Source organism: Cebidichthys violaceus, unplaced genomic scaffold, assembly GCF_023349555.1.
Source record: "Cebidichthys violaceus isolate CVI_PGR_0920_01 unplaced genomic scaffold, fCebVio1.0.p SCAF_27, whole genome shotgun sequence".
Classification (NCBI taxonomy): domain Eukaryota; kingdom Metazoa; phylum Chordata; class Actinopteri; order Perciformes; family Stichaeidae; genus Cebidichthys; species Cebidichthys violaceus.
In genome coordinates this window covers 508,526-522,484 of record NW_027176450.1, presented here as the reverse complement: position 1 = coordinate 522,484, position 13,959 = coordinate 508,526, and the positions used below count along the sequence as shown (strand labels likewise).

The 13,959-nt window shown below is 41.2% G+C and overlaps 1 protein-coding gene across 3 annotated transcripts in view; it reads left to right on the top strand.

The window, feature by feature from the left end:
- auts2a (activator of transcription and developmental regulator AUTS2 a) overlaps positions 1-13,959 on the top strand; it is a 309,983-nt gene that overhangs the window by 67,439 nt on the left and 228,585 nt on the right. For all 3 annotated transcript variants that reach the window (XM_068721154.1, XM_068721152.1, XM_068721151.1), the window contains exon 3: positions 9,702-9,911. In XM_068721154.1, the coding sequence (XP_068577255.1) occupies positions 9,702-9,911 (210 nt within the window). The remainder of the gene's footprint in view (positions 1-9,701; positions 9,912-13,959) is intronic.

The window sequence follows — 13,959 nt, the reverse complement described above, 5'->3', positions numbered from 1 at the left end:
TAGTGTTAATCTGGAACACAGACACTGACAAGACGAATAAAGTCCATGCCATCCTTTGGAAGCAAGGAGGCTGACACGTGTTTGGGTTGCAAGGCTGAGCAAACAGGCTGAGGATCAGTTCAGTGGTACAAAACTAAAAGTCTGAAGCCATGTCTGCTGCTCTCTGCGGTTGTCACAGCGGTGCTTATGCTGCGGGTGAAACGGTACGCTTATAGAACAAAGATCCGTCACCAAGCAGTTGGTAACGGATCTTTGTTCTATTTGTGAGAACCTTTCGGTGACTCAAAACAAATACAAAATAGTCTATTTATGTCTACTACTCGCACATGCGGAACAGAAATTATGTTCGCCATTTAATATATGGCGGCATCACCCAAATCTGTCGATTAGCGAAGCGAGTGTTCAGAACAAAGCAAAAACGGACCGGTCGGCGCTAAATGCAAACATCAGCATGCTAACATGCTCACAATGACTAGCATGCTGATGTTCACCATCTTAGTTTAGCACATTAGTGTGCTAACATTTGCTAATTAGCTGTAAACGTATAGTAGAGCTGAAGCTGATGGGAGCGTCATTAGTTTTAATTTGGTCGTATTTGACACCGAAGACGGCACTAGATGAAAAGATTAAAGTGATAATTAAATTTAGAAAGTCATTATAATTCATCCTGAGGGGAACATGACTTTCTGACAATTCATCCAATAGTTGTCAAGACATTTTATTAATTACCACAAATATCCACCTCATGATGGCCGCTAGCATGGCTAATAAAAAACTGAGCTCACAGTGAGCTGTAGTGCTCTCTGAACACAGGGTCACACTTTTCATGTTGATGCTGTCATCTATTATATTTGTAACTACTGTACGTAGGAAAACGATGAATAAAACATGTGTATGGTCATGGTATTTGAACTGAACAAGGACTCTGGGATGATGTCCTCAGTGCAGGGTCCTCACAGCTGGAATATGACACAGTTATGCGTGGCTATGAGCGCTTGAACTCCCTCCTATTTGTGCTGCACAGGCGGAGAAGCTTGCACTGAGGCATTAGAGATTGGTCCAGGTAGCTCCGATGGCAGCCTTGAGACACACGCAATAGAACAAATACATTTCCCTAGCTTCGTACTTCACGCCACATTTCCAATGGCTGCAATTAAGCGCAAATTCATTCATTCATATTAGCAGGCAAAGAAATTCTGCCACAAGGATTTTGTCAAAGGCTCGCCCACCTACAATGAAACTCTGGCTTTACATGCGGTGTTTCATTCGTTCTCACCTTTTGATTCTTCAAGTGCTGCACTGATTTTTTTCACCACCATTAAATCAACCTGAATGTGGTCAGAAGCCAACATTAAATGGTTAGTCCTAGTCACCCAGAATTTAACAAAATATTTCTTTTGGTGTGTATCTGTTCTATAGCTTGCATCGTTTCATCCCTTTGTCTGTATTCAGGAGCAGCTCGCAGCTCTTTCTGTCTTGTGATGAAGTCTCTGAGCTGCAGGTCAACCTGCTGGACGGACCGCTGAATGATGATGTTGTGGAACCTTGCTCATTCTTTGCTGCTCTTTTTCTCTCAGTACTTGAGCTTCTCGGTGTTTCTCTCTCTTCTTTTTGTTGCTTATTCAAGAAAACACCGGAGCTGAAGTGTATGCGGTGTGTGTGGGCATTATGACTCAGCTGCATGCTACAGAGGGACTTATAAGTAATTTAGTGCTTATTTAGGCACGATTGTTGGTTTATAACAAAAGAGAAATAACACCAAAGAGGGACCTGACAAACATTCAACAAGTGTTTTTAAGTTGTTTTTTTACATCTGATGCTCAGCCGGGTCAAACACTACTTTTTTCTGTCTGACTTGAGCGCTGAGTTGTTGTTCCAGCTGTCTTTAATCTTCAGATAATATTTAGTAGAGAGCCATCTGGAACATAAAGCTGATGGTGATACAGTAGTTTGTTCCATCATAACACAAGAATCAAATTAGTCCTTGTAAGACGAGCTCCATTTTCCATGAGTTACTGGGTCATCACGTGATACTAATTGTCTGTATTGTGGCCGTGTGGCTTTGTGCTGTCACAGTCAATTGTGTAGAAAGTGTAAGAATATGAGCCAAACCACGGTCTCAAAGTAAAAAGTTATATTCTGTCACTGTATGATGACCTCCTTCTGGGTGAATTGGAGCATCAACCTCCACAGTGAAAGATAATTATAAACGTTATCATGCAGATTTTGTGACTTTGTTAAAACACATTGAAATCCTCAGTTTGATGGCAATAGTGGGTTATTACTTGGCTTTATGAAATATGATGAAAGATTTATTTTAGGGCTGCAACTAATGACTGCTTTCCTTATATCATAGACATTAAATTAAATTACAAAAATGTAGTCACAATGTCTCAGCCTAAGGTGACGTCTTCATATTATGTTTATTCAGATATTCAGACCACAATGATGTAACACAGACAAGCTCACGTTATTACCAGCTGCAACAGCGACTATGTTGTTTCCACCTTGTGGGTCTGTGTGTGAGACACCTAATGTAGAGGAAACTACCACATAAGAGGTTCAGAATGCTTTGCCAGGTGTTTTTCCACTTCTGTCTGTCATTGGACAGATGTTGTCACCACGATGTCTTCGCTCCCACAAAACCTCAAACTGAAGGCTGAGTTTGGAGATGGGTTTGGTCCGAGCAAGGCCGATGAATGTGGGGGGGATCCCATCTCAAGATGGTTGGTCGTTTTAATATTCAATTAGGTTCAAAATATGGTACCTCTTAATATTTTGATAAATCTGAGGGTATATTATTTGACTGATTATCATTTTGTCTGCTTTGTCAAAAACAGTATTTTCGAAGTTCATCCTAATTGAGAATTCTGTAAGTGCGAGTAGAATAGAGAATAAATAGATACATGCTGCTTTTGATATTCTGAAGAGTAAATTATTAAGAAATTCAAATGCATTCATAGTGAACATATGCACAATATTACAGACAACTGTAACTGGGTTTGAACCGTTACATTACACATGTACTGTACACATCTAGTTGAGCTGTTCTGATCACAGCTGTAATTGGTTGCATTTCCAACAAACAGCAATTACCCGTCAATTTGTTCCACCCAACACTTGCTTAATGCTATTTCTCAGCTACTAAAAATGTGCTAACCAGGTCAAGGACTCCCTAAAGAAGGAGAGACAATTCACTGCTCAACTAGGTAGCTGAAGTTAATGTGGGCTGTTGTCCCGGAGTACCCCTCAAGGAGAGATTGTACTCATCAGTCTTTATTAGCATTCATTAAATCTCCTGTTATTGTTTACTTTGTTGGCGCACCCGCGTGTGTGTGTGTGTGTGTGTGTGTGTGTGTGTGTGTGTGTGTGTGTGTGTGTGTGTGTGTGTGTGTGTGTGTGTGTGTGTGTGTGCGTGCGTGTGTGCGTGCGCTGAATGCAGCAGTAACGTGGGGAGCCAGATCCGTTAAGTCTCTGGAGCGTTTGAGTGCTCTCTCCGTCTTTGTTCCTGTTCTCTGTCTCCATCCTTCTCTCTGTTCCTTTCTGCTGGGAGCCCCGTTTATTTAAACATTAAATTGTGTCAGTAAGACAAGTTGATCGGACTCTTTGATCAGACTCTCGCAGGCTTGTGGGTTCGGTGACTCAAACGGCAGCAAAGACCAGAGAAGATCCGGCTTGTTTAATCTACTGCTGTACACGTTGAGATCAGAGGGCTCCTGCACACGGAGCTTCTCCTGGGTGGTGTTCAAACACACTAAAAGGAAAAGATGCATCGGATAAAATTAAAACTCCAAAACGTGTGAGAATGAGTACAAAATAAATACTCAGGATGGCTGGTTTTCTAAAGGACTGGACACCAGATAAATCCCAAAATACAACAATGTGACGTTAGTGTATGTACAGTAGGTTTGCACGGTATACCGATACTATGAAATCACAACACCCTACAGTTAAAGATGGTACATACCCCATTTTATTTGTTCTAGTACTAAAAAATGACTGTTTTATGAGGAGCCTTAGGCTGTTTCCTGTGATTGTGTGTGTGTGTGTGTGTGTGTGTGTGTGTGTGTGTGTGTGTGTGTGTGTGTGTGTGTGTGTGTGTGTGTGTGTACAGCGCTCTTTCGGTTACTTTGCTGCAGGTGGGAGCCAGTGGTCAAAAATACTGAAGGATGAAGTTGAAATGAGAATCAAATCAGGTCATGTTCTGAGCTGATGTGTGACACAAACGCCACTTCAACAAAGCGTTTTCTACAGTTACTATGGTGACTCATCAACTTCTTCATCTGAATTTATTAGCATTTGTGGGTTTTTGTTTTTGGAAACCTTTCTCCGTCTCCCTTGCTGCGGTACCACTCTCTGCCTGAACTGTTAGTATTGTGCCGGTGGGGGGCGCTATTTTGCAAAAACACATATTAAAGCAGTTTTATGTCCTGTCTGGTTGCAAATGTGAAGTTAATTATCAAGGAAATCACATACGCTCAAGTGTAAAGACATCAGATAACTGCATTCCATGAAATTTTTAAAGTTAATACAGTCTTACATCTGTGATTCATAAAAACAGCACATAACACAAGTGATTATTGAACCCTGCTCTTGGAATACCTACCGACTGACCTTCAATTCATCCCTTTATGCACTGGTTCATGTCAGTTAATATTTCAAACCATAATAAAATAATTTTCCATTGTTTCATTCAACCTCCCCTCGAATGTTCCCCGTTCCTTGAGAGCTCCAGACGAAGCACAGTGGATGTATTTCACAGGAGAAAATAGCATGCAGCGCACAATATTAATCTACTGCAGGCAGCTTCTGGCATGTGATAGTTTATAATTTTTATAGACTCCAGATCCAGTTTGCAAGCATATCTTGCTATTGGATTTAAGATATACATTATAATATTTTGAATATGTTATGACATTTTCAATAGAAAAAGGATAATTTCTCACTTTAAAATTATTTTACCCTATTATACAATCATTAAAAACATCCTGCATTTGTAATATGCAATGATTTTTCATTTCAAAAGTTTAAATGCTGGACACAAGATGTCTTCTACTTTACTGAAAAATTGCTCATTGGATGTATGTGAAGTTGTCCAAACTAGATGTGATGTCACAAAATCCTGCTCTTACGTACGCCTGTTATACTCACCAAAGTTAACAGGTTAGCAACCAAAAACGTTCCCCTAAATTTACACAAAGATAAATAAAATAAAGTTAGTTCAAATATCTGCCTTCCAGATGGCAACCTGTTGTAAGACGACCTGCAGGCAGCTGCCACAGTGAAATTTCTCTACACACTTCCAGACAATCACAGCAATGAAAGCTAGTGGAGAGTGAGCCATGTTGAGCAATTACTTTCCTCTTTTTTTTTTTTTCAGGCGCTGAAATAAGGAATTTGTCTTGCTATTGTTCGGTGGGCAGGCAAAACATAACGTGCATAATTTATTCCAGGCAATCAGTTGGTTGGGAGGCTTAGAAGCAGGCAGAACGCTGGCACAATGGAACCTCTCTCAGCCCCATCATAACTTTGTCACTTATTCTGTGCTCTGACAATGCATGTCATGTTGCATTATTTGCCCGGGAAGAGTGTGGGTGGGAAAAGCAAACACGATCAGTTGATGCATGCACTTGTTTTCCTGCGAGTGAATTGAGGCCTTTAGAAATGGTTTAGTGAGTCAGTGCCAGTAGCACACCCATCTAACTCATCCCTCTGTCAGCGGTGCGTATCTGTAACACCGGTGATGTAATTCTCTACGGGCACGCTAGCGTTGCTCCGAGGTGGTCCTTCAACGAGTAACCGCTGCTTCTACTGCTGCTTCAGAATTTTTCTCACCAGTATTTTGTGGAAAACTGCCTTGATTTCATTCCTCATATGCAATGTGCACCAAATATGAGTCACACTGTGGTTTCTGTGGGGTGAATCTTGGACTGACGCAGGGTTTCGTCGATTCCAGCTTGAGTATACTACCCCTAAATATATCATCACAGCCTTACTACTCTGCAAGTAACAGTCCTGCATTCAACCTTTTTACAAGGTAATAGTACAACAGTATAAGCAAAATATACTTTAAGTATCAAAAGTAAATATACTCAATTGGCAGCAAAAAAAACCCATCAGTGTGATTGCATTGATAATATAATTTGATTATTATTACGAGTACATTATTGTGTTTGCAGCATTTAATGCTATAGCTGGTTGAAGTAAAGCTAGTTTTAACTAATAGTCTCTGGGGTAGTTTAATCTATAACAGTGCATCATGTTTTCTGACAGATCACCTGTTTTTATTTGGATGTAATATTATTAAAGGTTCTCTGTACGACATTCACAGCGTTGATGGCAGCAAACAACCACTTGAGGTTACAGCTGATAGTCCCCTCAGGTGAACATTGGTAGCTCTGTTTGGAGCCTTGTAGAGGCATTAGTTATGCTCTAAGCACCTTTCAACTTTCAATGTCATATTATTGTAGTGGAGTAAACTGTACAGTATTTGCCTCTGACATAGTAGAGTAGGAACATAAGTAAAGAACATACAATATACCTCAAAATGATCCTTCAGAACTGTTTTTCATCAACTGGAGATCAACTTTTCAAGTAGCACAGGTGTGTAGGCTTATGAAAGCATACTATAAAATATGACATGGCAACAATAATAGGAAAAACAAAACAAAGGGGATCCCATAATCTATGAAGTGTTCATGTATCATTGTTGCTAACTAGTGCAGTGCCCGTTGAAACCGTGCTTGTTGCTGATTGCTTGGTATTTCATAATACACCCTCCAAGTGTGAAGTCGATCAGATGAACAGTTGTTGAGAAAAGGAGGACCGACAGACGGAGACTCGTTCCATTTCCGTTACTCAAAACCTGGTCTCTCCGGCCTTCCCATTAAAATGTTGCACAGCGCTGACATGTCATTAGCTCAGCTGTGGCAGCTTTGCACCATCCCTTTCAACAGCCAGCCTCCACTCTGATGGCTGCTTCACCAGCTTAAATGTCTCCCTGGGGGTATTAACACCAATGGCTCTTTGGTCCACAATGGAGCAAAACAGGTCGACCTTTCAAATAACAAAACTGATTTGTTCCATAAGTTCTACCATGGACAGCTGTGAAACACGACACAGTCTCTCGGCAGCAGATGAGTGGTTCTATTGATCAGCACTATCAAGCTGTTTAACCCCATGTGTGGAGCCCGCTATATTGGAGTTGTAGCTTATCGGTTTGTTTTCAGAATTCGGTTTTCTTCATGAAAAGAAATGTCTTCTGATGTAGCTTTTATGTGCTGACGGGCAAAGTGAAGTTAAATGTTTTGATGTTTCTTGCTTTGCTTCTGCTGATCTGTTTCCTGCTCACATATGACTTCCAGGTAAATGCAAGCTCTGTCAAAGTTTGCCTCACCTTCTTCGGGCTTGAATGTTGTTTAGGGTCTTGGTATGTGATGTGATGTAATTCAGCAAAACCGGTTTAAATTGCTCCATCGATCATTGGCGTATTACTTTGAGTGTGAAACAACAAAGGTCAGACTGTCACAAGGTAAAGAACAGACGATATTTATCATGTTCACATCTTATTTTACCCTGTTAGCGTTCTAACATTAGTTAATTAGCACTAAACACAAAGTACAACTGAGGATGGCGGGAAAGTCTTTAGTCTCTCAGGTATTTGGTCATAAATTATTTTAAATTCAAATGAGACTTGATGTTGGCGCTAGATGAAAAGTTAAGGACTCACAGAAGTAATTACAGTTCTTCCTGTGAGGACCATGAACGTCTATACCAGGGGTCACTAATAGGCGGACCACGATCCGGACCCAGACGCCGTTGTATCTGGACCCTGAACCTAAAATCGACTTCTATTTTTTACCAGCGCCGCTTTTTCACTCATTCAGCAGTCCAGGAAACACATCGACCAATTACATGCGTTGGAAATCACATCACATGATGCTACTCAGCCAATCCAATATGTGTATTCTGATAAGCTTCCTTACTGGAGGGAGATTTACACACCCAGGGAGATGGGGCGAGAGACTGAGCAGTTAGAGAATAACACGTGAGTCAGAGAAGTTATTTCACATGACGTTCTCCAAAAAGAGAGAGACCAGAGTCTTTAACCAAGAATGGACAGACTCTTCAATGTTCATTCTTCCCACGGGCAGTTTAAAACCAGCATGTTTCATATGTTCAGAGACTGACAATTATTAAAAGCGGTAATATGAAGCGTCACTACGAGACAAAGCACACAACTTTTGAGCAAACGTACCCACTCGCATCTGAAATGAAGGCTCAGAAAATAAACCTAAGAGCCAAATATGATCAGAATCCTAACACATGAACTCATTGCCCAACAATGATGTTAACGGTGAGGGGAATGAGGCTGAAAGAAGTTTCAACAACCACAGATATAACGTTAGGCCCTGCACACACATTTCTCTTTATAGAAGATCACAATTTTGATTGACATCACTTCACACCTGAATGAACTGAATTTAAAGCTGCAGGGCAAAGACAATTCAGTTAAATTAATTTTTCTAAAATTAAGTATTTTATTTGAAGATGCACATTTTTCAAAAGCGTTCTGTTATGCATTTTATTCTTTAATCCATCCCTTATTTCACTTGAAACAAGAGAACATTTATTTATTATCAGAGTATGTATTATTTATAATTCATCCAGTTAAGTTTGAAAACTGACAATAAATATTGTTGAGATATTATTCAATTGAACTTTCTTTATTTGATTAGACAGTCAGTAGTTGACTACATATGGACGTTAATTCAACCGTTAGGCTACTTCAATATATATTGGACTAAATCAGAGCGCAAGTTACACATTATTGTGATGTTCCGGACCTTTGCATGAGGACATTCTCTCTAACTGGACCTCGTTGAGCATTGAATACCCCAAATGTCACGTTCATCCAATACTTAGTGAGACATTTAATTGAAAACTATAAACGTCAACCTCATGGTGGCACTAAAGTAAACTTAAGGTGACAATCAAAGTCATGAGGATACATCATCAGGGAACCATGAATGTCCAATCAGTGTGCCAATCCCTCCGTAGATGTTGAGATATTTCTGAATACCAGAACACTGACCTGCTGGTGGACCTGTCAGGGGGTTACCAAAGTCATTACAATTCAACCTCAGGGTACTGTGAATGTTACGACAGTCCAACAAAAAATGGTGGACCAGCACGGAAAAACAAATTGGTCTCAGACACATACCAACTAACTGTAACATCACCGGTTTATATCCAACTGCTAATCGATTTGGCTCTCTCTATCCTCATTATTCCTATTGGCTTCTCTACTATGTACTTTCAAATGAAACCGAATGGCAAAAAACAAGTCAAACAACCACTTTTTTGCTGTTCTTTGTGTAGAATATCTTGTTATACTACACTGTATCTAAAGCCTTTCTGCACCATTGCCGCTCAATTTGGAGCAAATTCACTGCACTGCTTTCTGTAGAGTGGAGATTGTTTTCTATGAGTGGATATACAGCTCTGTTTTTCAAGCTCTCGGGTGAGCTAATGAGCAGATTTTCTCAGGAATTGCATCTGTTTGAAAACATTGATTTGACTGTGGATGAATGGTATGATTGCAGAATCCTCAAAGACTCATGCATGCTGTAAAAGGCATCGCCAAAATGTTTGTTCGCTACTAATTTGAGCTTTCTCTTGTGCCGTTTCCTCTGAAGCAGAACCTGACACTGATGCCCCAGGAGTGCAGAGACAACCAGGCAGGGCCCCTACACAAGAAAAAGGCTGCCAGGGTCCCCAACGGCCTGAGCCTGGAGCCCTGCAAGAACCATCACCACCAGCAGCAGCCTTCAGACCAGGAGAACAACCCCCGCCTGGCACGCACACAAGGCAAGAGGAAGAAGAAACACCTGAACAAGAAACACACAACGGTGAGTCTCAGATACTTTATCTCTCTATGGCAGTAATCAGATCATTTGCCACATAAATCTTACGTTACAAATGTAGTGAAGTACTACAATTTATGTGCTGTGAGCCTTTTTGACATTTTGTCATTTCAGTGTGCTTAAACTGAGAATGAGAAGCTAATGTAATTTGTTTATAATATATGAGAGATTTTCTCTGAAATGCTGTTGGATTCAGCACAGAATCTTGTATTGCCTTACCTTACTCTTAATGCTGCTGAGAATGGTTGTTGTTGACCCAGTGAGTTCAAGTATTTTAGAAATAACACAGCAGCATGTTTTATTTTATTTTGCCTCTTGGCTCAGCGGTTGCTTTGTGTTGATTCACCAAGTGTGTGCTCCTATATCAAATAAGGGCAGATGTAAAACAGCTAAATGCAAGCTTCAATGTTCAGCGCACAGGCACTGGAGGGGGGAGGGCTGGAGACGTTCGGCCTTTGTTTGGTAGCAGCTCGTTATGTGAAGATTCCGAGGCTTTTCATTGGCCACATGCTGCTGTTGCTTAGTTTCTCAGAGCCTGGCCTGCAAGTTATTTAAACTGAATCCACACTGTACCAAAGATACTTAATATGTGTATATTGTGTTATATTTACATGCATAGTAAATGAAATGCCGTGGTTTGTATCGTTAAATATTAGGCATTGGTTCTGCTGTTGGCTTTTCAGTGAGTCAGTCTATCATTTCTCCATGTGCAGGCTGTTTTTCTTACAACAGAGTACAGAGACAAACCGTTATCTGGATCCCATTTTTGTATTAATTTATGTGACATCGAATGCATTTACAACACACCCATGAGTATAATGTTCAACTTGTACCGGTTGAATGAATGAAGTCAAAATGCTCTGCTGGTGTGGAATATAGCTTCTAAGTATGTGATTGTATGTAGGCATCAGTGTGCTGAATGCCTGAACATATTTCTGTGTGTAGCAAGGTGACAAGGTCACTAATGAATATTTATGCTACACTGATGCAGTGGTGTATCTCTGCCAGCAAGGACTATCTGTCACAGCACGACCTACTGTTTATACACACACACACACACACACACACACACACACACACATACAAGACTCTGAGGTTATGCTCTGCCATTTCTCTGAGAGAGGGTTGTTCTTCTTGAGCTGCATATTCAAGGACATGTCTGTGTGGGTTGATGCAGGACAAGCAGACATGAGGGAAAACAAAGACACGGGTTACCAGGCACAGCGTTTGAGATGTACTAGTGGACGCTGTTGATTGTGCAGTGTGTTAGGAGTAGTAGTTTAATGGACTTTCTGGATTTCTGTTCCACCTTTTGTCCTGTTGGTCACAGGTTTGTAGGTTATGCTGAGTGCAACAAAAACAAATTTGATGAGAGGATTTTGTTGCAATTGAAACAGTAAGGGGAGGCAGCCCACCTGCTCACAACATGTTTGTATTATTGGCGCCGCACCACAAACCAAGTGTCATCTAGTTCCATCAAAGTAATTTTATCATCATCTAAGGCTTATAATATATCTCCAAGACTAAGCAACTTACTCCAAAAGAATCAACATTGATAAATAGCACTGACGGTAAGAGGAATACCGTTTGATTTGGGGGGAACTGTCCCTTTAAGGGACATTTAGATTTGGGCTCATACTGGTGTTCCACATCACCCCCATGTAATCCTACAAACATTTACGCTGCATGTTTTGTGTCAAGCAGTGAAGCAGTTGTGTCTCTGTGTGGCTGTCCTCCCCTAAGCCTGTAGTCATTAGTGAGGTGGGTTGGTGTCCACAAGTGCTTTGAAAGGCTCCTACTTTTAACGAGTCACATGACAGAGTGCAGTGCACGGTGGCTGCATGCTGTAGCCTTTGCAGCAGACCTCTGTTGTGAGGGTCACCACTGCTGCCTGTGTGTCATGTCAGTCCCTGTACTGGCTAATGGACAGATGGTGCTACCTGCCAGTTTCAGGGTTGTCTTTAGCTGCTGTGACGGCTGCGTACAGTACAGGCATGGAGGCTTGTGTCTGTGAGGCAGCTCGCTAATGAATCTGTCTTCATGTGCACTGTGACTTCAAATGTGTCTTCTGTTGTTGTCTTCACTGTGTGTGTGTGTGTGTGTGTGTGTGTGTGTGTGTGTGTGTGTGTGTTGGATACTTTGGCAGGTGGCTGTGTGGTTGGCTGTGGTTGTGTGGTTCAGTTATGAGTGGGTTTGAAGCTGTTGGTGGAGGGAGCCAAACCACTGATCTCCTGATCGCAGATGCATTCATGCACATGCAAGCTCACACATGCAAACACATTCACCGTATTCTCACCCACTCGCTCACTCACTTACCTTATGTAGTCACACAGGTGCACACACACACACACACACACACACACACACACACACACACACACACACACACACACATCAAACATGTACTCAGCATGTGTTGCCATGCTATCCCTCCACACACATCACAGCTGGCTGTGACACGATGGCAAGAAGACCGATGGGTTAAATGCAAGGTGTGTTGGCTTAGTCACCAATGAGAGGTCTCTCAGTTACAATGGCTCCCTTTTAATCTTGGTAATAATCAGAAATGATTTGAATGGTTATATTACTGATGATTATGATAACCTAATGTGTTTGGCTGTAAGAGTGGCTAAATGCCCTGACTGTTACAGTCTCAATGATCTCAATAATGAATATAAGTTTTTGTTCCCTGCAAGATGCAGATAGACCTATTAAGCGTGGTGCTCAATAACACCCTAATCTTTCAACGCTTTATGACATATGCATAATTGAAAAGATGATCATCTGTGCCCTTCGCTGCCCCTTTTTGTCCTCTCTGCAAAGAAACAAGACAAGCTGCAGCGCTATCTAGCAGAACTATTATCTTCTCTTTGGCTCCACTATAAATAAATCTTACGGCATTGTCCTCCCACAAGGTTACATTTTAAATGTCGGAGGTCTGTCTCAAGGTTTAATTCTCCATTTAGCAATGCTACAGTCTGGTGAGAGAGCGCCTGTTATCAGCACTTTTTGTTAGCTCTGACTTTTAAGTGGAGGTAGGGAGGAAGAGAGAAAGAGAGAGAATTTGGTGTTGAATAAAGCAAGAGCTGTTTCTTTTTTTCCCCACATTTTTTTTATATTGTTCCCTTTCCAGCCGAGCTCGCAGATTGCAGCAAATGTTTTCGATCTCTGGCACTGACCCAATGTTCTGAACTATGAGATATTGTAAGCTCAAGTGGGGAAAATAGAGAAATGTTTATAAGTGCCTCTGACATATCGCCTCCCAGTGAAAAAAAGAGCCCTGATAGAGGAATCTCCAGCAGAGATGGATGAGAGTACAGTGGCAAGCCACACATTATAAGACTGTCTATAACTCTTTGCTCCTTTCATCATATTGCACTGAGCTTTTTTTCACTGCTGTGCATTTGTTTAATTGTGACTCGTGCCATATTAATCACTGAACCAGATTTTGAGAATTTGCTGTGTGGCTTCTTTTTCTGTATTGTAGCCCTTTGACCTTTAAAGTCGAGGAGTATTGAACTGACCCTTGCTGTCTGTAGTCAGCCCAGGATAGTGTGTGTGTGTGGGGGGGTCCGAAGATGAACATATTTACGAGAATAGTGATATTTCATGTAAGCGCTCTCTTTTTTCAGTTACAATCAAGTGACATGTAGGACTACAGCAGAGTGTGTTCGGGCCTGTTTCACAGATTCTTTGAGTCCGACTGTGGTTGAAAGCTGTTTTCAGGAGCTCAGCTGGAATGTAAAGAGTTCTATCTGCTTCTCAAGTTAAGAAAACATCAACAAACCTGGAAGGAAATCCATTTTGCGTCTCTTTGCTTGTTTGTTTATTCATGTGTCCCAAATGATACCTTACGGCAGATTTTGACAAAACTTGAGGAAATGTTACGTCCCAGCGTTGAAATATTACACTGACTGCGCTAGTGGTGATGGTGCATCTCCAGGTCACATCCTTATCGTATCTCAGACTGGCAGGATACATGTTTCCACCACTGATGGTGTTGGGGGGTGTTGTTCTGTTCTAGTAGGGCTCT